The sequence below is a fragment of the Condylostylus longicornis genome, unplaced genomic scaffold (assembly GCF_029603195.1).
Source record: "Condylostylus longicornis isolate FDR11 unplaced genomic scaffold, ASM2960319v2 ptg000004l, whole genome shotgun sequence".
Classification (NCBI taxonomy): domain Eukaryota; kingdom Metazoa; phylum Arthropoda; class Insecta; order Diptera; family Dolichopodidae; genus Condylostylus; species Condylostylus longicornis.
In genome coordinates this window covers 24,642,658-24,669,136 of record NW_026577973.1, presented here as the reverse complement: position 1 = coordinate 24,669,136, position 26,479 = coordinate 24,642,658, and the positions used below count along the sequence as shown (strand labels likewise).

Here is a 26,479-nt window from a genome sequence, read left to right as displayed (position 1 = left end):
ATATAATTATTTTTCTTAACTCACACAATTAAACCTAAGAATTGAGCATTATGTTAACTCCACTTTATATTAATTTTTGCTTTATTTCAAAGGCTGCATATATGCATCATCCTAAATATATGCAATCCTAGAAATAGTTTTGTGTATGAATGAAAATAATTTCAATAGTGTGATAGGTATACATAGGCTGTATTTAAAACAGAATTTTTACTTGTTGAAGGGAAAAGTGCTATAATACAAACCGTTGGTTTGACCCAACTTTATTGTAAACATTAAGGTCAGAAAATACATATGTATATGTTCTGTTGTTGTTGAACTATGCTGTAAAGACGATTCGTCGTGAAAACGGACAAATTTTACAAAATATGTACAGTCAATACATTTTCCGTTACAATTAGTTTACACCAAAATATTTCTGGCACGTTCTTGTCTAAATGTTCTAGATTTGAATACTGGAAGAAGCAGTACTTATTTAATAGAGTATCTATCTTGCTTCCTTCTAAAAAATTCGGAAACTTCCTTAGTTTCCACAAATAACAAATAACATTTTTTGTTATTTGCCAGCAAATAACATTTTTTGAAGATAGAGAAAATTCACGATTTAATATTAGCAGTATTTTACCTGTTTTGTAATATTCATTTAGTGTTTGAGAAATAAATGTATCCGTATTTCACCAAAATTTTCAAATGTAGCAAATTTCGGCATTTTAGCAGATTTGAGTATTTTTGTAGTCAAGCTCAAATTTAAAGCAAAAATGTATCCAAATGGATACAATTGTATCCAAGTGGGAACGCTTTATTCAGGCCTTGATTTTTTCTAATGCCAAGATTTTATTATGCAAGAATATTGTTCTCATTTCTCTCGCTATTTTCTTTCTATTTTCATTCTACATTTTTGTTTTTTTTTGTTCTTGTTTTTTACTAATGCAATAGCATGCAGAAAAAGTAATACATTATAATAATGTGTCTTTTTGTTTGGTGAGTGGGCGAAAACTCAGGATAAATAAAATTTTACGTATATGAAACAACTTAAATATAATGTGTACGAACAAGTGTTCAAAGAGCGCTCACTCATTATAATAAAAATCTCGCTTTGTGATATAATTATATGTGTACGCATGAGTGTTGACCTTATACATATAAGACAATAAAAATTATGTGTACAAGTGTATTTTTAAATCCGTGCCACAGTCGAAATACACATGTATTTTGTGGCCTCGGGAACTGCACTTTTTAGCGGGCCTGCTGTACATTTTTGACCATTTTGAAGAAAATATTCGACCGATTTACTTGAAATTTTATATATAAGCCTTGCTCGACTATCCGCGAAACTACCTAACTTTTGGAAGAACTCAGGTGCCAACAACTGGACGTTTACTACGGGCCGAATACACATTTTTGCGTAAATAAAGAGAAGTAATCAACCGATTTCATTGAAATTTAATATTTGAATTGCTCGTATTAAAACAATGAACATATAAATTTTTTGGAAAGATCAGGGCTCGAAAACTGATCTGCGGGCCAATTTTACATTTTTCACCATATCTACTGAACAAATTATGGAATTTCTTGAAATTTGATATTTGAGTTCTGATTGTTACCGGAACTAACTGGCGAGCATTTCAGGAAATTCGGGTAGCACAAAACGAAACTCTACTAACAGCCAAATTTACATTTTCTAGGTATGTTAACTATAAGCTTACTAATGCCTCGAAAATTGGAAAGAAGTATTTAACAGACATTTTTATAATATTCTGTAACATTTTCGCTTAACTAGAAAATATACAATGCGGTCGGTTATGTGCTGACCACATCAGATTTTTTTCTTTTGCGCTTTCCTATTATTTTTATTTTGCTGTCTAACATAAATTAGCTCGATAGATAGGTCTGGCGGAAATGTGAAAATCGTATAAATTTTTCATACCTAAAAATGGAACACTGGATAAAGGGGTCACGGTATACTTATTTGGAGCATTTGTATATAAGTTTCTGTATTGAATCCGGATTCTTGATAAGCTACGGTTTTATTTTCTAATGTGGTATTAGGTCCGAACTGCCTTCTACAGCACTATGATTTGTATGGATTAATGAAGAGTCCGGAAATTCGGTGCTTTCACATGCAGTCTTTGTTGGTTAAAATGCATTTTTCTGTTTTTATTTTAGATAGTAATCGGTATGGTCAATATTATATCAATTGCTTAACGTGAGTTATAGTAGTTGGTGCTTAGTTATAGAGTTGATTCTTTGATGTGAGCATTATTATATCGATTACTTAACGTGAATTATACTGGTTGGTAGTTTGTGGGAATTGAATCCCAAACGACGGATTGGGGTAAAAAATTTTACAATAAAGTAGCGTTGTCTAAATAAAGAAAATGCCTTTATTGCATTATATTATAAAAATGTTACAAAAACTCAACTTCCCAATTACTTTATTATAGATGGAAATATTTCACTCATGTGCCTTCAAGCAGTTATAATTAATCACATTCGCAAAATATACTAATATGCCAGAAGCATAGCGAATTATAGTTTTTTCTAGTAATAAAATAAATTTTCATTTCTATGGTAAACAATGCCTTCAACTTAGTAACGAAAACGCTCTTTTAAAACAACAAATATTTTCTACTGCAGATTTAAAAAATTTCGTTTACAAGTTGATAAAACGATTGAAAACCGAAACGAAGAAAAGAAAGACATATCATACAGATACTTCCGAAGATTATGGTGTACTTGAATATATGGCTGATATTTTCTGAAAGTCCAAAATTAAATTTTGAAAATGAATGAATTTATTAAGAAATTAATTATTTCTTGAAAAATGTTAATTAAATATTTGTAGCTGTAAAAATACATATTCTTAATTGTAAATATTGATTAATTATTCTAAAATAGAGTTCTGGCCGATTCTCTTCTTTTGATTAGAATTATAAATATGTATTACTATATTTTCGCACAGTAGAAAACTCTCAAACGAAGCATAAATGTAACACAGTTTCAATGTATGAAATTTGAAATTTTCGTATTTAATTAATAATTTAATACACTATTCGTATTCATTTAAAATTTTCTTAATTCGCATATTTTACCAACAAATTTATAACGTTTTACTGTCAAAGTGTTATATGGGTTAACTTTCTTGTTGTAGCGCATCGAAATACAAAAAAAAAATAAAAATTTTCGAGAATTTTAGATTTTTCTAAAAATTTCAAAAAAAAAAAAACAAAAATTCTGATTTTAACGAACATTATCTCGCAATCAAATTGATTGTAAGACCGAAAATAAAGAGCAATAAATCGCCTGTAAAATAAGCTTCTGCTGGTTAAGCTTTTATTCATATGTAGAAAACACCTGGTAATTTTTTTCAACAGGCTGTAGCTCGAAAACGAAAATATCTGCCCTATACCCTCCACCCATACAATTTTTTCTGGAAATTGATCAAAGAATCATCCCTGAAATTATTTGCTACCTTATTCGAAACACCCTGTACACGCATTAAACATATTATATTATTATATAATTCGATAAGCGTATCAACATTATACTTATACAACATAAATTTAGGATGTTTGCAAAAAAATTTCAGAAATGCAGTTGCATGTTTTATATAACCACACATCTATTTTTAGAGCGTATTTCGTATAATTTTTTCTATAAGAATAATAAACAATGTGTATTGTCTAGTTAAGTAAAAGAGTTACAGAATATTATAAAAATGTCTGTTAAATACTTCTTTCTGGGGGACAAAAGTTGGCATGGGTCCTAGTCAGTCTCACATTTTCGTAACATGTGAAACTGAAAATGCTAGGAAATGCCCTCTGAAAACATCAGCTCTGCCAACAAATCCGACTCTCACCTCCCAGAAGGTAGGTAACATAGTTATCTGCCGGGTGTCTCCTGGGCAACTTACTTAGTAAGGCTGACGAGAGCGGGTGAAAGCGAGTACTCGGCGCTTAATCCGGGTATCGTTGGTTAGAATAGGCGGCTACCTGGTCTGCGTCTGATCCCTGAGGGACGGCAGTTTTTGAATCCTGGCAGTAGGTATAAAATGCAGAATTTAATCATTTGTGCAATGGACAAAACAAAAGAATTTAGTACCCCAGGTGGTAATTGAACTACGTTGGAGAACCCACCCTCTTCGGAGGTTGGCTCTACGGATTCTGGGGAGAGCCATTTATTGCATTTGATTGACCCGTTCAGGAGGAACGCGAAAACCCGGCGTTCACCACCTACATCTGATGTGCGGATTTTAGGAAAGAATAGAAATATAGAAGGTGGACTACCGAACATTCAAGCTCCACAGACCAATAAGGATATAAACATGAGTAAAGCTCAAGACAAAGAAAGTGATGATCAGAATGCTGACATACACAAAAGGATTAGCCAACTGGAACAGCTCTGTGTGGCTTTGAAAAGCGAGGTTCTTCAACTGAGGGTTGAAAATGAGAAGCTAAAGAAAGAGAAGCATACGCAAATTACAAACAATAAGTCTAATGTGGGCAGTCATAAAGAAAAAGACGCTGCACTACGAGCAAAGCAGGTGAGGTCAGTCTTGGACGCCTACTCAACAGATGAGGAGGAACTCGCTAGAGAAACGGATTGAATCCTAAAGCAAAAGAGGTCCAGTAAAAAAAGAAAAGCGGAATCATCTCTGGAAGTGGTTCAGGTGACAACCAACGCTGAGAAAGCGGATGTTCCTGATTCTAAAAGTCCAGGTAATGTCACGAAAAACTCTAGGTCGCCTCCAGTAGTTATAAGTAATACAATAAAATAGAGTCAACATTAAAAAATAAGGACATCAATTATAAGGTTAAAATGATGAACAACAATCAATTTAAGCTTATTATGAATTCCGAAATGGACTACAGGAATCTTACCAGGGCCATGAATGGATCTGGACTAGAATGGCATACCTATGAGAACAAGCAGGCCAGACCAATAAAAGTCATGGTAAGAAATCTTCACCCCAGTTGTAAACCGGAAGACTTAAAAGAAGACCTAAGCTCTAGGGGTTACAAGATCTTAGATGTAACCAATAAAATTAAAAAAATAAAAGAAAATGGGAAAAACATTATGGTGCCTCTACCGCTGTTTATGTTAACATTCTCAAATGAAGAGGAGATGAAAAAAATTTAGGAAATCGATCACATAAACAGGATGAAAGTTAGGATAGAGGCACTTCGAAAGGATAGGACCATTCCGCAGTGTAAAAGGTGTCAAAGGTATGGGCATACACAAAAATTTTGCCAGAGAGAACCGAATTGTGTTAAATGTGCCGGCAGGCACTTAACATCAGATTGTAGTAAGCCAAAGAGTGCTGCAGCAAAGTGTTCAAATTGCTTGGAGGCCCACCCAGCAAACTATAGGGGATGCCTTGTAGCTAAGGAACTACAAAAACGTAGAAATAAGAACAACAACGACAACTTGAAGAATTCTGAACGGCCACCGAGGCAATTCACCTCGAGAATAGTCTCAAAAGATGTAACATATAAGGACGTTCTCCAAACGAAAACTGATGACGGTGGCACGAGCAATAAAGCAAGGGCCAGTGACGTGAATGTTTTGTATAAAATGCAAAATATGATGCAGAACATGCTAGATATGATGGAAAAAATCTCTCAGAGATTGAGCATTTTAGAGAGCGAAGGGAAAAAATCGAGTACCAAAAGAAAAATGTGCTGCATTTCGATCTGCACCAGAGGAATGCAAATGACCGCGGTTCAGATCACTTCGACTAAACAAAAATTTAGAGTGGCTGCATTGTATTGTCACCCCAGATTTAAAATTACGGCAGAAATGTTTCAAGGCGTTCTGACAGACCTAGGTGATATATTTATATTAGAGGGTGACTTTAACGCCAAGCACACTGATTGGGGTTCAAGGCATACCTTAACTAGAGGAAGAGAACTTAGGACAGCAATTGGCGGCACGGGGTGCCTTTTTCACTCTACTGCGAAGCCAACGTATTGGCCAACCGATGTTAATAAGTGTCCAGATTTAATAGATTTCTTCGTAACAAAACGGATTGCGAAAAATTTCATCAAGGTACATGATAATTATGATCTTGACTCCGATTACTCGGTGGTTATTCTTGAACTTAAGGAAAATATAGTTACGAAAAGAGCGAAATCTGCGCTGACAAATGGAACTACAGATTGGTCAAGATTTCGCTTAGAGATTGAACGACAAATAGATCTAAGGAAAAGAATAAGAGCAACCCAGCACATAGATGAGGAGGCCGAAAACTTTACTAAAATTATTCAAAATGCGGCTTGGAGTAGTTCCAAAATTAGTGCTATTAGAAGGGGGGGCATTACCTATCCCCCACATATACTAGCAAAAGTAAGCCGAAGCAGGCGGGCAAGAAAGAGGTGGCAGCAAACGCGTGATCCTACTTATAAAACCAGATATAATCGTGAATCGCAGCAACTAAGACGCTGTATTAGAAAACACAAAGAGGATTCGGTTGCTAATTATGTTCAAAATTTGACAGCGTGTGAGAAAACCAATTACTCACTGTGGAGGGCAACAAAGTAAATGAGGCAACCTATCAAACATCTCGCTCCTATCAAAAACAAGGATGGAACGTTGGCAAAAACTGACAAGGACAAGGCAAATGCGTTTGCGGATCATTTGGCCAATATATTCTGGCCGCATGACAGCCAGGGCGTGGATGATAATGAGGAATATACTTTTGTTGGGGATAGCGTGACTATTCCAATTGTCAAGGAAAGAGAGGTCATAGAAGAAATCAGGACTCTTAAACCTAAAAAGGCCCCAGGATTTGACCTAATAAGGGCCGATATTTTGAAAGAATTACCTAATAAATGCGTGTATAAGGTTCAATTACGTGCCTGAAATTTGGAAAGTTGCAGAGATAATCATGCTGCACAAACCTGGCAAACCTATAGACAAGGCGAGTTCTTATAGACCAATCTCATTGTTGCCTATGATTTCAAAACTGCCAGAGAAACTTTTATTGAGAAGACTTCAGCCTATAATTGAAAGTAAAAGGTTAATCCCGAATCATCAATTTGGTTTTCGCCGCAACCACTCAACCATAGATTAGATTCATAGAATAACTGGCCTAATAGAAAATTCACTGGAAGAAAAAACAATATGTTCTATCATATTTTTGGACGTAGCCCAGGCCTTCGATGAGGTTTTGCATTGTGGATTAATAAAAAAACTTGAGCGATTACTACCAAGGCAGTATGTTGACCTTCTCGAATCTTACCTGACTAATAGGGTATTTCGAGTTAAACAGGAAGAGGAGTACTCTTCGCTTAGGGATATCAGGTCGGGGGTACCACAGGGGAGTATATTGGGCCCGATACTATACTTGCTATACACGTGTGATATTCCTGATTCGGAAGGAGTGATAACAGCTACATTTGCTGACGATACAGCAGTTATCGCAATAGGACGAAATGAAAATAAATCTACACAAAAATTGCAAAGGGCCAGTGATGAGATCTCAAAATGGACTAGAAAGTGGAATATAAAACTTAACGAGGTGAAATCAGTACACGTAAATTTCACTAATAGGAAAATTGACAATTCATTTTCGGTTCGAATAAATGGCGTCTTGATTCAGTTCGCAAACACAGCGAAGTATTTGGGAATGACGTTGGACGCGAAGCTCAGATGGAAGGAGCACATAAAGAAAAAGGATCTCAACTAGAGGAGGAATACAGAAAGTTTGAATGGCTTTTGGGGAGGCGTTCCAAATTGACAATATTCAACAAAGTTTTGATATATAATCAAATATTTAAGCCTGTCTGGGCTTACGGTATTCAGTTATGGGGCTGCGCTGCGCAGACTCATATCCAATCAATACAAAGATTTCAAAATAGAGTATTACGGGACATTGTAAACGCCCCTTGGTATGTCCGTAATGCCGATATACACAGGGATTTCACGATCCTAAGTGTCACAGACGAAATTAAAAAGCAAGCAGCCAATCATAAAATGCGTTTATCCAATCATGTCAATATCGAGGCGGCTCGATTGGTTGACAATCAAAACTTTGTTAGGAGACTTAAACGTACGAGACCTCTCGAGTTAGTTTAGAGTTTTTTATCTGGAACAATGAGTACTTAGTACGCTATTGTGCCAGATCAAAAGCTTGTAAATAATCAAAAAGGTTAGAGCAAAATTAATGGTTAGTCGTTTTCGACTAGTTTTATAGTTTATTTTGAGGAGGGTGTTTTTTAGTGGATTAAAGTTTCACACTACTGCTTTTTGTCTGGCAGTGTCTTTCGAGATTTTTTACCCTTCCTCTCGGTAAAAAAAAAAAAAATACTTCTTTAAAATTTTTAGGGCATTAGTAAGCTTTCAGTTAACATACCTAGAAAAATGTAAATTTGACCACAAGTAACAATTTCCAAGAGTAATACTCTAAAAAATTTACCAAAAATCTGATTAAACTCTCATACCACACTCGAATACTCTCATAATTTTTTTTCTTTTTTTTGTTTTTATGCAACTCTCATAAGGTTCTTATAATAAAGACTTGACAATTATATTATGAATTTTACTAATACAACATCATAGTTGCGGAATCAATAAGTTGCATGAAGAAATTTCCATTAAGATAAACTTGACAATTCTTAAATTTTAAAATTTATGCAAAAAAAAAGGAATAAGATATTATTGGGTTAAAAAATTTTTTAAATTTTAATTATATTTAATATTGTTGGCGTTGCTTTTCTTCGAAGTACAATATCAACTTTTATCAATAAAATTTTAATGACAGCAACTTTTTGATTTATAATCAAAGCAAAAAAATTATTTTAATTTTCCATATTTATAATTTTATAATATTAAATTTTTGAATACAAATATTATTGTTTACATATGATGATAGTAGAATCAAAACCCATATATTTTCAAAATTTTAAAAAATTAAACTAATGATAAGGTTTTATTTTTCTTGTGAAAATACACAGTTTGCTATCATAAACATGTTGCTAAACTTTGCTTTTTCACTAAAAAAAAACCAATTAAAAAGTCGTAGTAGTCAAAATCATGAATGTAATTAAATGTATCAAAACCCTTTATTTGCAATACAAAAAATTTTTGTAACAAAATCCCATGTTTACTTGGATTGTAGTATTAGTAGCCGTAAAATGTTGTTTCAAAATACATTATTTGTAAATTTAAAACTTGACATAATATATTTTTGTCATGAAACATGTTGTTAATTGACACATTCCAAAGATCGGTAAGACTTTTGAGAGTATCTAATTTATTCTATATACATGTTGTGGCTTTAGGAAATTAATAAAATAACTTTCAAATGTTATAAGTTCAAATGTTTTAAATGTTATATAATAATTAAGCAATTATTAGCAGTCAGAAAATTTAGCAATTATTTGCAAGGTCTGCAAGATAAATTAATATTTTGAAAAGCCTTCGAATTTGTGATTAATTGATTGATTGTGATTAAACGTAAAATTTTTGATAATTAAGAAATGTTCGATAGTTTTTGGTAATGGTATGAATTTTGCAGCATTAAAATTAACTCATAATAATTATGAAATTGAAAACTAAATGCTTAATTTTAAAGGGCTTATCTGATAAAAAAAGATATAGAAAGACAGCTAAGGCAAACTCAAGGAAAAAATTCTAATTTTATTCAGCAATTCAAATAACGCTGCTTTACCGATTGATTTTGCAAATGATCCTTCTCTATTATGAAATTTAGATTATTTTAGAATTTTAGCATGAAAAAAACGATTGGTATAAAAATGCGTTTAATATTTTTGAAGCCCTTTTACTAACCGTAAAATCTTAACTAAATCTTGAATCAAAATGGAATCAGAATGAACATTGTTCAATTTACATTCTATTTGCGTTAAATTAGTTTCTTAGATGTGAAAAAATGTACGAGTAACTCGTAAAATCGGCCGAGTTCAGTTTTCGAAGTATTTTGATTTTTTTACGAAAAATACCTAAATATTTTATAAAAGTACCTAAAATATGAAATAGAGTACCATGTACGGTTTCAAATTTTTTATTGAACATTTTCCTTGAAGCTCTTATCAGCTTTCTGCTGAATTCTCTAAAATTACTAATTACTCAATGATCCAGTTCCCAAAGCCTGTAGACTTAAAAACACTTACAAAATTATATTTTTCATGTAACGGTATAGTACTTTCAAAAGTTGTTCAAAGATTATGCTTTAAAATAAACTACGTATTAAGCTCAGTTTACAACAGAAAACTTACTCATTTATAATTCTGCTATACTTAACCAAATAAAGCTATACCGACATTTAAAATAAATTAGTTGTACTTAACTTTCTTTCTTATAAAACAAATTCAGGACAAATTTATAATTTCTTGAAACTAGAAAAGTTACAATTTTTTAAATTTTTTTATATACCATAACCGGTGGCTGGGTGCAGTGAATTAGGGTAGGCATCTGATTGGTTTCAGCTTGGTGAAACCCAGTGCTGTAACTATGAAGCTCACCAAGTGCTTATCAAACCTCCTCGCGGTGGCCACCGGGTACTGGTCGATTCCATCAGGAAAAGACTTGCCAATTGATAAGTGCGAGTGCTGAGGACGTCAAATGCCAGCACCATCTATGCGCCTTCGGTTGGAAGGTTTAGCGTTGGGCTAACAACCCACCTTGTAAAAAAATAATTGTTACGAGAAGTTTACAATTGCCTCGGATAAGGATTGAGAACAACGGTACAAGACCCTTGGAAAGAAATAGGACTAATGATTTGAAATTTGCACAATGGAATATCAGAACAATGATGAAACCTGGGAAAATGAGAGAAATTGCAGATGAGATGGACAGATTCAAAATAGATTTAGCAGCCCTTCAGGAAATCAGATGGAAAGATAATGGAATAATAAAAAAGAAAGACTACATAGTTTACTATAGCTGCAGTAAAAATAGAACCGGGCAATATGGTACAGGTTTTATGGTTATGAAAAAATTATCAAAATGCGTATTGGGCTTTACACCAACAAATGAAAGATTATGCTCTTTAAGAATCAAAGGGAAATTCAATAACATAACTGTAATTTCGGCACATGCTCCTACCGAAGATTCCCACGAAACGGAAAAAGATTATTTTTATGATAAATTGGAAGAGATATGTAACAATGTAAGCGGACATGATACAGTTTTAATACTGGGCGACTTCAATGCCAAGATAGGCAAGGAGGTCTTTGCCAGGGAAGTTGCTGGCCAACACTCCCTTCATGATACAACATCACCAAATGGGGAAAGACTTTGCCATCTTGCTTCGGGTACATCGACATATATAGTTAGCACACATTTTCCGCATAAAAATATACATAAGGGTACATGGAAGGTACCAGGAAGCAGTACTGTGAACCAAATAGACCATGTACTAGTATCTAAAAGGTGGATGTCATCAATACTAGACGTAAGGGCCTGCCGAGCTGCAAACTGTGATAGCGATCACTACATGATCCGAATTAAAATCAGACAAAGGATCTCAAACGTTGGAAAGAATAGGGGTCAAAAAAGAATTAAATACGACACAGATAAATTAAAAGACGAGAACACACTCACAAGATATAGAAATAAAATTGAAGAGCAGTTCAACAACATCCAACAAACAGCGCAGGCCAATAACAGTATCAATCAGGAATGGGAAAATTTGAGTAAAACATTAGTAACTTGCACAATGGAAACGGTAGGAAGGAAGCAAATGCGGAGAAATCAAGAGTGGTATGACGAAGAATGTGCCAATGCTATAAAAGAAAAAAATATGGCTAGGGAAATCATGCTGCAAAGAATGACGAGAAGAAACGAGGAAAACTACAAAAATAAGAGAAAAATTGCCGACAAAATATGTAAAAGAAAAAAGCGTACAGCCATAAAAAAAAGAGTAGAAGAAATCAATTCAGCGCATAATAGCAAGAGCATAAGAAAATTCTATGCTAAATTAAAACATGAAAAAGCTGGCTTCCAACCAAAATTAATAAATGTTAAAGACAAGGACGGTATTATATTAACTGAAAAAATGCAAATACTTAACAGATGGAAGCAATATTTTCAAGAGTTATTGAATACAGAATTAAGGGAAGAAACAACACAATGGGTGGCAGCGGGGGATCAGGAGGAACGTGTCGATGAGCCTTCTATGGATGAAGTGCTCAACTCCATTGATTCTCTAAAGACACACAAATCACCCGGAGAAGATTCAATAACAACAGAGATGATAAAAAACGCAGGCAGTCGGTTTCATGAATCTGTTCATGGGCTAGTACGCAGAATTTGGAGTGAGGAAATAATGCCCGAAAACTGGAACGTCGGTATTATTGTACCCATTTTGAAAAAAGGGGATAAAACGATATGTGAAAATTATAGGGGAATTACTCTCTTGAATGCTGCATATAAGATACTGGCTAGTATCATTTCGAAAAGATTAAAAACATTTGCAGAAGGCATTTTGTATGAATACCAATGCGGTTTCAGGGAAGGCAGATCGACTATAGATCAAATTTTTGTGGTGAAGCAAAGTATGGAGAAACTATACGAATATAACCAGGATGTTCATCTGCTATTTTTAGATTTTAAACAAGCATTTGATAGTATCAAAAGGAATACAATTATAACGGCTCTGTCGAGTCTTGGTATTCCATCAAAATTGATTAGACTAGTCATGATGACACTAGATGGAACCAAAGCCCGAGTAATGGTGCAGAATGAAGTTTCAGAGGTTTTTACGTTTGGCGCTGGCGTCAAACAAGGTGATACTCTTTCACCGACTATTTTTAATTTGGTACTACATTATGCGATTCGACATTTGTACAGAGATGGAAATATAATATATAGATCAACTCAAATAGGCGCATATGCAGATGATATAATTATAATGGCGAAGCGATTACAAGACCTAAAAGAAATCTTCACGGAGTTGGAAGAATCTTGTTTAAATATTGGTCTAACAATAAACGAAAATAAAACAAAATATCTTAAAGTATCGCGATCGAATAGTAGAAGAACCGTAGAAAATATTGTTATTGGGAGATATAATTTTGAAGGCGTAAGCGAGTTTTCGTATCTGGGTGCTCAAATAAATAATATGAACGACACAAATAGATGCATCCAAAGTAGAATATTAGCAGGAAATAAATGCTACTACGCTTATGAGAAATTGTTTAAATCCAAACTACTTACCAGAACCTGCAAACTTCAAATGTACAAAACATTGATTAGGCCGGTCGTAACTTATGGTGGCGAGGTATGGACGCTCACCGTGGCAGATGAGAATATGTTACGTATATTTGAAAGAAAAATTCTAAGAAAAATTTATGGACCCAAGCAGGATGATACTGGAAACTACTACATGAGATCAAACGCAGAACTACTTAATCTAATTAGGGGTGAAGATATTGTACGCTTCGTCAAAAGTCAAAGAATCAAGTGGGCCGGGCATGTGTATAGAATGCCGGAAGAAAGACTGCCAAAATCAATAATGAGGGCTACACCAATGAATACGCGCAGCAGAGGCAGACCTAGGCTCAGATGGAAAGATAATATAGAACAGGACTTGAGAAAAGTTGGCGTTACCAACTGGAGAAGCTGTGCAGCTGACAGAAATCTTTGGAGGATGATTGTACAACAGGTCAAGGCCCACCCCGGGCTGTAGCACCATATGATGATGATGATGATGATATACCATAACCAAAATTTAATTTATATTATTGTTTAATTTAAATAAAATTGAATAAAATTGATCTTTAAAATATTTTTGCTCTTGTTTCTGATCAAAATTATTGCAACAAAAGCCATTATTTGCAACTTAATTGCAACAAAACCCTACACTTGTATATAATTGCAACAAAACCCCACATTTGCTTTCTTAAATTACGTTTTTTGTTCAAAATGTCTTGCTTATCTTTAATATTTCTTTATAGAAAGGCTTAAGCTCATTTTTTTAACGAGTATAAATAATATAATTTGAAATATGAGTGCTGAATTACCCACAAAACGTTTTTTCCATTTTACTCAAAATTTATGAATCTGCAAATGTATGGGTTTTGATTCTACTATCTTCATATCATATACAGAAACATATATATGTATATTTTGTTTCATTTCTGTTAAAAAAATAATTATTAAAAGCGGAATAGGTACATTTTTTATAAAGTTCGAAGGAAGATCAATATATTTATTCTACAATAAACTGCTTTCTCTTTCTAGTAACACTATTATAAATGGCTTGGGAGAGTTTTCGTAACTCTCATACTAGTTTTAGTATGAGAGTTATGTGCTTTAAAACTTTTTTAATGGGAGCTTAACTCTCATTACAAGAATTAATAACTCTAGTAATTGCGCTCTTTTGTTCTTATAAAGATCTCACTAGAGTCTTTTAGTGTTCTGCAAGACTAAAATTATAAGAGTAATATTCGTTAACAATTCTCAATATAGCTCTACAAGAGTCTTATGAGATAAAAATTGTTACTTCGGACTCTTAGTAGGGTTTCGCTTTGTGCTACCCGAATTCCCTGAGATGCTCGCCAGTTAGTTTCGGTAACAACCAAAACTCAAATATCAAATTTCAAGAAATTCCATAAATTCGTTCCGTAGATATGGTAAAAATATAAACTCGGCCCTTAGATCAGTTTCCGAGCCCTGATCTTTCCAAAAAATTTATATGTTCATTGTTTTAATACGAAGGATTTAAATTTTAAATTTCAATGAAATGTATATTTGGCCCGTAGTAAACGTCCACTTGCTGACGCTTGATTTCTTCTAAAAGTTAGCAGGTTTCGCGGACGATCGAGCGAAGCTTATATATGAAAATTCTAGTTAATCTGTTGAATATTTTCATAATGATCAAAAATGTAAAATAGGCCCGCTAAAAAGTGCAGTTTCCGAAGCCTGACATTCCCAAAAGTCAAAATCAATCCGTGCCGTAGTCAAAATAAACTTACATATAAAATTTCATAAAAATCGGTTCAGCCAAACTTGTGATACACGCGTGCACACACAGACAGAGAGACCGACAGACCGACAGGGTGACAGAAATAGTTTACTTACACTTCCCTACTATGGAAAAGTGCGTTCTTACCGAAAACTTAATATGCAAAATTTGTTGCCATTACATGACCTACCTATTGTATACACAATACGGTCGGTAATTAAAAATTTTATTCCATTCGATAGGGCATTCTCTTCATTAAACGTGTAGGTATGATGTTTCTCAAAAATTTTGAACAAACAAACTGCTATCTCCTTTTTTGCTCCGACAGTGGAGGAGCCTGACTCCTACTCTAAAAAATCACTTATACTTTGAACGAATAAAACTGGTCCTATAATCCAACTGTTACCTCCGCGCTAACTTGCTTTTTCCGTACAGGAATTAAATACCTTCCATAAGGAAATTGGTATTTCGTGTTAAATCGAAAGGTCTTGTTTGTTTATCCCTAGGTCCCTGTGGATGTCACCTTTACGTATATACCATGGCGCATTTACCATACCCCGTATAACTTTGTTCTGGAAGGTTTGAATTTTCTTAATGTGAGTTTCCTGGCACAACCCCACAGTTGAATGCCATATAGCCACATTCGTTTAATGACTTGGCTATAAATTAATATCTTATTATCCATTGCCAAACTGGAGTTACGCCCTAGGAGTCAATAATTTTCTCTATATTTATTTTCTAATTCTATGTGTTTCTTCTTTATATACTCTTTCCACCTTAGCTTGACAACTAAAGTCATTCCTAGGTATTTTGCTGAGTTATGGATCGCTACGTTCATTCCATTTAAGTTAATTTGTGGTGGATTCACTATTTTCCGATTGGTGAAGTTAATGTGAACCGATTTTGCTTCATTCAACCTCATTTTCCAATCCCTAGTCCCCTGGCTTATTTGTAAGCCAGTAGGCCTCCTGTAATTTTTTTTTGTCGAATCGTCAATGTTCGCTCCTACTGCCAATATTGCAATATCGTCAGCAAAAGTGGCTACCGTAGCATTTTCTGTTCGTGGAAAATCACTCGTGTAAAGTAGGTAAAACGTTGGACCCAATGTACTGCCTTGAGGCACACTTGCTTTTATTTCTCTTAGCGTGAAGTATGCAGTGTCTTGTTTAATTCGAAATAATCTATCAGCTAAGTAAGATTCCAAAATTATTACAAATGGCGATGGTTACATTTGTCCTAACTTAAATATAAGGCCCGTGTGCCATACCTTGTCGAATGCCTGTGCTACGTCTAGAAATATAGAAGAGCAGATTTCCTTATTTTTCAAGGTCCTTTCTAGAATATTCGTTATTCTATGAACCTGGTCTATTATAGAATGGTTTCTTCTAAAACCAAATTGATGGCTCTGTGTGAGGCCCCTATTTTCTATTATTGGCTTTAATCTCCTTAATAGCAGCTTTCCAAAAAGCTTAGATATAATTGGTAACAGTGAAAGGGGCCGATAAGACTTTGTTTCCTCTAAGGATTTCCCGGGTTTGGCCACCATAATTACCTAAATAGCTGCATTCATGATTTTTGTCAAATGTTCCAATGCCTCGTCTGGTAGATCTCTCAGTACTTCCGCAGTAATAAGATCAAAACCTGGTGATTTTGTCAACTTCAGGGATGCTATCTCTTCCGCAATTTCTGATTGAGTAAGTGGAGCTATTTTGCCTGCTTTATTTTCGATAGATTCTACCAAACTTACATCTGGTGTTATTCCATTTGGTGTGAATATGCTTTCTAAGTGATCAGCAAACAATTCGGCTTTCTCTATATTGCTCCTCGCCCAACTGACATTTGCTTTCATTAGTGGCGGAGCATGCTTAATCGGTCTCTTTTTGCTCCCTCCCGCCTTTCATAAGAAATAATTCGTTTCCTTCGGAGCTGACAAGTTCTTTATATAATTTTCGTATGTTGCCGATTTAAGTTCTTGGATTTTTCTTTTAAACACCTGGGAAAGTCTGTTTAAAACAGTTTTATCATCAGGGTGACGCGAACGTTGCCATTTATGTCTGATACGTAAATCAGTTATTTCTTTAGGATAACTATTTCCTGTCGGTTTGTACTTTGACATTTTTGTATTGTTCCATGCAGCTCTTTGTATGATTTCAATAAATTCCTCTAATTCAAGATCTAATTGTTCTCTTGATTGTATATGAATATTTACGTCAATATTGTTTATTATTTCGTATTTAAAGCTCGCCCAATCTGTAGCGCTATTTGTCAAAGTAGGTTTAAATAATGTTTTAGTTATTTTCTTACTTAGTTTTAATATGACAGCAGAGTGATCTGAATTAAAAGCATAATTATCTTCAAAACTTAAAAAGTTTTTCGATATTTTTTTGGTTATAAAAAAGTCAATAACTTCAGGAATCTTGTTAGTGTTAGTAGGCCAATAAGTAGGAGCGTCTGTGGACTGATAGCAACAACCTAGTTCTTGAATAGCTTTTCTTAGCTCTCTTCCTCTAGTTGAGGTGATTCTAGAACCCCAATCTGTATGTTTGGCATTATAGTCACCTCCTATTAGATATTTGTGTCCATGTTTGTACAGGAGATCTTTAAAAGTATTTTTCTTAATGCTGCAATTTGGTGGACAGTATACAGCACCAACACTAAAGTCCGGTTTTGTCGAAATTTTTATCGAAACAAGCTAAATTTCAGCTGTTTCTATCTTGAATTCTTCATTATGTTCTATACTTTCTTTTATTAGTATTTTACTACCTCCTCTTGGGTGATTGCTGGGATTTACCGCTTTACAGCAACCATAGCCTTTTATTTTAAGGCCCGTATAATATGTCAAATGAGCCTCCGACAGCAAACAAATATCTGGATTTCTCGTTTTGAGAAAAATCTCCAATTCTTGTTCCTTATTAAGAACACCATTAGCATTCCAAGTTACTATACGTACCTCATTTACACTTTACGTACATCTTTTCTTAATTTCTTTGGTGTTCTCGTATACACCTCATTGTATCTATTTTCTATTTTTAATAATCATTTAGAGATCTCGTCAATTCTAATCAACATACTATGCATCATTTGCATAATGTCTGCGTCAGTTCTTTTTATTTGTGGGGTTTTGTTCTCAGGTTCCGTATTTTTTTTATATTCTGTTTTGCTTTGAAGCGCTTGTGAATACGATACTCCCTTTAACACCTTGCTAGGTGTCGTTATTCTAGCTATTTTTGGAGCTCTTTACTCATTAAATTTAACTTGATTTTGCTTGGTTTTATTCTTTTTTAATCTTCGTTTTTGCAATTATTTTGACACCAAACAACCTCGATAGCCAGCAGGGTGTGCCTCACTGCAGTTCGCACATTTGGGTTGAAAATTATCCTTCTTGTTGCACTCTGCTGTCATATGATTACCAGCACATTTTACACATTTAGCCTCTCTTTGGCAAAACATTTGTGTGTTCAAATCTCTGACATCTCTTGCATTGCGGAATTGATTTGATATTATTATTGACATTAATGTATTGTATAATCATAATATTGATTATTGATATTGATGTATAAACAGAAACAGAAACAGTACTTCTCAGATAAATTGATTGCATATTATTTCTTTTAAGATAAAAATTTTTGAAATTAGCTTTCAACAATACAAAAAAAAAAAACAAATGAGCTTTTATGAATGAACGAAAGAAAAATTTTGTGAAAAATAATTTCACAAAATTGTAGCTATGCACCAATACATATGTAAGCTATAATTTTAGATGAAGTCAGTGGCATTACAGTTTCTGATACTTTGTTTTTCCAAATGAATTACATAGTATATTCTTTTTATAGGCTCAATCGGACTCGTTTCATTTTTAGCACTTTTCCAAAAAAATTTTGAAAAAAGTGTTAATTAGTTTCACTCTGTCCGTTTGTTCGTCCATCCGTCTATCCGTGTGTCTGTATACAAAACTTCTACACTCGTAGTAGAACCATATGCATTTTTCAAATTTTGCAAACGCAGAAAGACAGTGGCTTACTCTCCTATGGCGGCATACTATATTTAAACTTTAATAAATCCTTTTTTTCCAAATTTTTCAGCTTTTAACAGCTTTCAGATAATAATTAATAGTTCATTTCGTTAGAAAAAAAATTTTCTGCCACCTCCACTCCCTTCCAAGTTATCGCCCCTTGAAATTTATAAAATTTGAATATTTGGCACCTTACTTGCATATTAGCAAAACTGCAAGCTTTTTCAAGTTTCTATAAACGCAGGAAGGTAACGGTAAATTCCATGCTATTAAAAAATATAATTATTTTTCTTAATTCAGAATAATTATTTTATTAATTCCCTTAAAATCGAGCATTATGTTAACCCGTTTTAAAATTAATTTTTGCTTTATTTCAAAAATTGCATAAACAATTCATCCTAAATATATGCAATCCTTGCAAATATGCAAGAAATAGGTACATAAGTTGTTTTTCAAAGCAGTATTTTCACTTGTTGAAGGGAAAAATGCTACAATACAAATCATTAATGGATTGGCTAAATTTCTTATAACTTAAGTTTTGTAACGAAATTCTAATGTTTGGTTATGCTTGATTTTGAGTTTGACACGGAAATTTGGTTTTCTCTTTTTTTAAAGATATTCCCTTATCATAATTATGTCATATATGTATATGTATTATATTTTCTTGTCATTGAATATCAATTCATTAAAAATTGTGCAATCTCTGTTTGTCTACATTACTCTTATGGCAGATATAAATATAGTTTAGCTATTTTTACAGTTTCTACGTGATTAAGTGTATTTTTTTGACGTAATGTGTTAGCACTTTTAAACGCTTTTTATTACTTTTTTATTTTTGAAATTACATGAATTAAAATAGGTATGAGGGTACATAACCCGTATACATCATAAATTGAAGGTACATAACTCTAAATAAATACATCATAAATTAAGTTTTAATGGGAACATTTTTGGTTTAATGTTTGGTTTAATGTTTGGTTTAAACTCCTATATTTATAGGTATGGCCACTCAGAATTTAAAGGTTAACCTGTTTAAGGTTTTCAGTTTATTTAGAACTTAGAAAGAAATGTAAGTACATAAATTATTTCAATATAAAAACTAACTATGGTGTGAAAATAAAAATTTTATTATTAATTTTAGTCGATCTGCCTTGAACAAAAAAATTAATGTGCTAGTAGTATATTAAAGATGTGTATATTGAAGAATTTACAATTTCGTTTTTTTTAATACCTAATTTAATTTTTCATTTTCGCATTCTTTTCAGAAGAAGAAGAAAACTTATTTTCTTTTCAGAAGAAGAAGGCGACACATACCATACCATAAAAGAATATAATTATTTATCTTAAATCACGCAATTAGCCCTTGAATTCGACTATTATGTTAATACCTTCTTCCATTTTCTTTTTGTTTCATCCTATAAATATGTATACGATCATTCTAAATATTTTGGTATATCACTAAAGATAAATTAAAATGTAATTCAAATTGATTTCAAGAACATTAGCTTCACTAGTTTAAGGGGAAAGTGTTGTTTTATTGACCATTGGTTTGGCCTAACTTTATTTATAAAAGTTTCAATGAACCGTTTAACTGAATTAATTAGGAAGCTCATTCGCGATATGATTTTCGAATTCATATCAAGAATAAATATGTAAGTAACCCTATATTCCATATTAATTTAATTAATGTCCTAGTTCATTTTCTTCTCTATACTTTTTCTTGTGAAGTGATGTACATTAATTTAAGGGAATTATTTTTTATTGTGAAGAGATGTGCGGGCTATTTTTATAAATTTTTTTTGGCTTAGTGTAGTCTAAAGATCTTGAATGGTTAAACACATATTTGTGTTTTGGATCTTTGAGAGGCTTTAAAGATAGAAAACTTTTTCAAGGAAATATGCTCCTTGCAATGTTTTTTTTAATTTTGTTTCAAATGTACTAAAAAGGATCTAAATATTTTGAAGTTCTTGTTTGTGTAACTATTTCGATTAGAAATATGAACTATTTGTATTTTTGAACAATTCTTACTTTAAAAAACAAAAATTGACGTTTTCACGACGATGAGATAATAGGCGACAAGGTGACGCTCACTTAAATGCAACCTGAGTATAAAAGTAATAAAAAATTTTTTTACTAATTAGTAATTTTTTATAGTTTTTTTCCTAGAACCCCATCAATTTGACAATTATGCCATCGATGCAACAGTTTAAAACTGTTAAGCTTTTATTTTGCTAATGTGAATTGGTTGATGTTTTTCAAAGCGGATTCAATTATTGATGAAAAAAAAATCCAACCATTAGTTACTTGATGTACATGCTCTTACGAATACTTTCATTATACAGGGGGTTTCGCATAAGGTGGCAAATAATTTCCAGCAAAAATATGAAAAAAAAATGGGTGGGGGGAGAGGGTGTGCGGCCAACTTCGCTTTCTAGCTGCAGCATGTTGAAGAAAAGGGTATCAGGTTTTTCCTTCATATAAGTAAGTGTTTGTATACCTTCTGAATAATGCGATATAGAGCAGCCAGCCAGAGGTTGTTTTACAGGCAATTTATTGCTCTTTATTTTCGGTCTTACAATAAATTTGAATTTGAGATAACGAATTCGCCAAAATCAGAATTATTGTTTGAAAAACTCGAAATTTTTCGAAAATTTTTATTATTTTTTCTTTTTTACTAATAGCATTTTCCTCTATCTCTCATAGTTTTTCCAGTAAAACTTGTTAAATATGTTTGAAAAATATCCGAAAAGTGCATATTTCTTACATTCCATATATAACATAATTATATTACATATGCATATGTATATGACATAATTATGATAAGGGAACACCTTTAAAAAAAGAGAAAAGAAAATTTCAGTGTAACAACTCAAAATCAAACCTAACCAAACAGAAAAATTTTGTTACAAAACTTATGTTATAAAATGAATTAAGCCTAAAGAGTCCAATTGAGCCTAAAGAACAAATATACTATGTAATTGATTTTGAAAAACAAAAGCCAAGTATCAGAAACTGTCATACCACTAGTAGTATCAAAAAGTTTCATGAATTACAAGATGACTAGTTTTTTGAGATCAAACTTCATTTAAAATTATAGCTTACTATTGTGTTGGTGGCTGTTGCATATAATTTTGTGAGATTACGCAAAATTCTTATTCAATATTTTCAGTCGTTCATTCGTGGGAACGCACTTCTCCATGGTAGAGAAGTGTAAACAAACTATTTTTAGCAACCTGTCGATCTGTCAGAATCAATCAATTTCAAATTTAATATTTAAATTGGGAGTAATGAAACAATGAACATACAAATTTTTTGGAACAATCAGGGCTCGGAAACCAAACTAGGGGCCGAATTTACGTTTTTTATCATATGGAACTATTTGATGGAATTTATTGAAATTTGATATTTGGTTCTGGTTATTACTAAAAGTAATTGGTAAGCCTTTCAGGGAATTCGGATGGCACAAAGCGAAACTCTGCTAAGAGCCAAATTCACATTTTTCTAGATATGTTCAATAAAAGCTTACTTACGCCCTAAAAATTGTAAAGAAGTATTTAAAACGCATTTTTATAGTATTCTGTAACATTTTCACTTAACTAATAAATACACATTGCCGTCGGTTAAATGCTGATGACATCAGATTTTTTTGTTTTGTGTTGTTGAAAGAAAATTTAAAAAATTTGTATCTTAAAAAACGTATTATGCAATCAATTTATCTGGGAAGTGCTGTTTCTGTTTAAATATCAATATCAATAATCAATATTATAAGTACATAATCATGACCAATTTTTTTTTGTATTTTATTTATTCTTTATGTCATATATGTATATACATGTATAATTATTGATGTAATATTTTATATTATCGGCAAAAAAGGTTTTATACAAAAATTTTTCAAAATATAAAAGTTGTTTGTTCAAAATTTGTGAGAAACATCATACCTACATGTTTAATGAAGAGAATGTCCTAGGCAATGTAATGAAATTTTTAATTTTTGTTTATTATTCTTATAGAAAAAATGATATGAAATACACTCTAAAAATAGCTGTGTGCTTATATAAAACAAGCAACTACGTTTATGAAATTTTTTTGCAAACATCCTTAATTTATGTTTTATATGTATAATGTTGATACGCTTATTAAATTAATATATGTGCCTTTGCTCCATACGTATGCAAGGTCTTTCACACAAGGTGGCAAATAATTTCTGCTGCAATTTACAATTTTTTACAGGAAATTGATTAAACAATCATTCCTGAAATTATTTGTCACCTTACGCAAAACACTCTGTATACAACGCTCTTAAATTAATGCACTTTGATTTAAAATAAAAAAGTTGTATATTTACCTACTTCATCTAAAGCACACATAAATACTTCCGGCGCCATATATGGTTTTGTACCAGACATACTACATGCTAATCCATCCTTTTGTAATCTAGTAGCGATATTAAAATCTGTTAAATGTGCATGACCTGTTTTTAAATACAGAAATCGCAAAAAAGGGTCTTATTATTATTCAAATAATATTAAAAGTTGGAAATTAGTTTGTTGAAATTAATTTTCTTTACACTTTATTCCTACTTTTTGCTCAAACTGAAAATTTATTCTAAAATAATTTTTATGCATGAATTTTTTAAAATTTTGTTTACATTTTTTGTATTATACATATTGGTGGCCTACTTACAAAAATGACATTTCGAGTAAATTGCGATTGAAATGTTAAATACATATTTAATTTTCAAGAAAATTTTGAAAATGCTTATGTTAAAGTAGAGTGAAAGGAGGAGTAAACTAAGTATTTTGAAAATATAGAACAATTCTTTAAACCATTGCAGCTCTATTGAACATAATAACTCATTTTTTCAAAAATGTTGAATAGGTCACTAATGCGCTGAGCGCCTCATGTTAGTCAAATGAGCAATTTTATTTGTTTCTGGCTAAAGACAGGAGATTTAAATTAATTTTCCTAATTTTGCTTTCAATATTTAAAATTTAGCACTATGGTAAGATATGTTATGCTCATATGGATACGTAATAAACATATATTAATATAATATTATATTTTTATTTATTTCAGTAGCTGTATTTCTACCTTCAATTTTGTAAAATAAGTAAGCATGTAGTATGATTTAAAACTTTATGATTTTATCAAAGAAATTTATTTTTATTTTTATCAAATTTAAATTTTATTTTTATTTTATGTAAATATAAGCTTATGCTTTTAAAAACTTTGAGCTTTTTAATTTATTCTACCTTTATAAATTTGTATAGCCCTGAAAAGGACTTCCTTTTTTCTATTCTCCTAGTTTTTGTGAACGTATCTTAGTTTTAAGTTTGCAGTGGCTAAAATATTTTTTGCCTTTTTCTAAGAAGAAATATGTATGTAAAAAAAAATTAAAGTTCATTTTCCAAAAAAAAAAGAGTCTGCCATAAAAAAATTGGTCGAGGTTGAGTTGTGAACATTTTTCCCATACAAAAGTCTTTTTTATACTCTTAAGGATCTATACAATGATATATAAAAATGCATTTAACAGTACGCACTTATGTACTCTGTACGAAATGTTTTACTTGATTTTTTTACTCTTAATAAATTAAAATACATTTGTTTCTAAGAATGTTCTACAGGTATATACAAGCAAATACATATGCATATGGGGTTCATAAGAAATCTGTGTTTTTGATAAAAATGTTCAAAATTTTGCGAAAATAATGTTGTTATTATAATTATTATTCGTACATTTAACATATTTCGTAGGTTATATTGCGAAGCATGCTATGCATAAAATTTTGAAACAGGTTGAAATTAACTTATGCATGCAAAAGTTCATATTTTAAGTTAAGGATTGAAATAATTTTTAATATTTGAAAATCAAGTAGAAAAAAAATTAGTTTGCTTTGGTTTTAATCTAAATTCCAGAGGTGGACATGTCTGCATGTACTATATATAGAACGATATAGACGAAGGTAACTAAAATATTCGTCATCTTCTCATAATAATAATTCTGTATTATTTTTGATTTAAACTAAACATAGTATAAGAATTAACAGTTAATATTTATTTACAATCAGTTACATTTTACAGAATTTAAAAAAAAAAATATTACATGGCTAATTAATTTTAAAATTTTAACAGGTAACTTACCATCGTCATCTAAAAGTATATTGTCAGGTTTGATGTCTCTGGAAAATAGAAAAATACACAGTAAATACATACTTTTACTGATATATAGCTAATTTGCTTTATTAAAAAATTAAAAAACTTTAAGCAAAATACGAGCTTTACCAATATACATAAGTCGAATATCTTGAAAATATTTTTGAAAATTATTCTCGTTAACAATAGTTATAAAAAGATAATTAAAATAAATTCAAATAATGACAGAAAACTTCTTTCTGAAATTTTCTTATTTAATAAGAAAATAAACACACAATATCGAAATTATAACTGAAATATTCACTCTTATTGTAAATCTCACTCGTAGCACTGAGATTGGAGAAATTACGAATTTCATATTGTGAATTTCGAAATACTTAAATTGTCTTTTGTCATTGTAGATTCGTAATCTCTGCGAGTGAGATTTTTAATATTAATTACTTAAAAGTCTTGAAATTCGTAGAATTCTAGGAGTGAGATTCACAATACGTGTGATGTAGAGTTGTGATATCTACGTTTCTAAATTGAAATTCGTAGAATTCTAGGAGTGAGATTCACAATACGTGTGATGTAGAGTTGTGATATCTACGTTTCTAAATTGAATGGGATCGGTACATCGCCGCTTGTAATTTGATTATAAATGCTTTCTATAAAGGGATCGTGACAATCAGTACCCATAAAATGGAATCGTCAGTAAATCTTTAATTTCGTGTGATATAATATTTTTGTAAAGTTATTATATAAGATTACGCTTTATTGACCTTAAAATTTCAGTGGCATAAGACTACCTGCCAAACATTTTATTAATATTTTATTAATATTTGCTCCTTAATCGAAGTTCAATAAATTTCGAAATGAGGTTTGATTTAGACAGACGTGGAGAATAATTGCTTAAGCGAGGCGGGCTATTATGAGACCTACAAAAACTCCGACATTACGTTTACACAAAAACTCCGACATTGTTCAATAACTTTATTCAAATACTATTAACTTTCTCTTTAATAAATTTTTATAAAGTACTTAAATTTTACTTATAAGTGTATGAATATTTACCTATGGACAACTCTTTGTGACTGTAAATAATCCAAAGCTGATCCCAATTCACAGATTAATAAGGCAACACTGTCTTCACCGAACTCAACCTGTTTTAAAAAAAGAAAAAGGAAGATTTTTCCTTACTTTTTTAGATTTTATATACAATATTGTAACTATTTATGAAACTGGATACTTACTCTTTGTTGAAGATGATATCTTAAATCACCGCCTGTTAAAAGGTCACAAACCATAAATAAGTCTTCTTCATCTACAATTAAAAACAGAGAAAGTGGGGGAAAAGAAAAGAATTAATAATAAAAATTCAAGTACATTTTTCTTTTTTTTTTCTTTTA

At 32.0% G+C, this 26,479-nt stretch overlaps 1 protein-coding gene across 11 annotated transcripts in view; it reads right to left on the bottom strand.

Moving 5' to 3' along the window:
• LOC129611613 (serine/threonine-protein kinase 32A) overlaps nt 1-26,479 on the bottom strand; it is a 98,501-nt gene that overhangs the window by 10,464 nt on the left and 61,558 nt on the right. For 10 of the 11 annotated variants that reach the window (XM_055524829.1, XM_055524898.1, XM_055524837.1 and 7 more), the window contains exons 6-9: nt 26,324-26,394; nt 26,145-26,233; nt 25,080-25,117; nt 23,284-23,409 (exon numbers count right to left, since the gene is read on the bottom strand). In XM_055524829.1, the coding sequence (XP_055380804.1) occupies nt 23,284-23,409; nt 25,080-25,117; nt 26,145-26,233; nt 26,324-26,394 (324 nt within the window). The remainder of the gene's footprint in view (nt 1-23,283; nt 23,410-25,079; nt 25,118-26,144; nt 26,234-26,323; nt 26,395-26,479) is intronic. The other variant, XM_055524910.1, reaches the window with a different exon arrangement.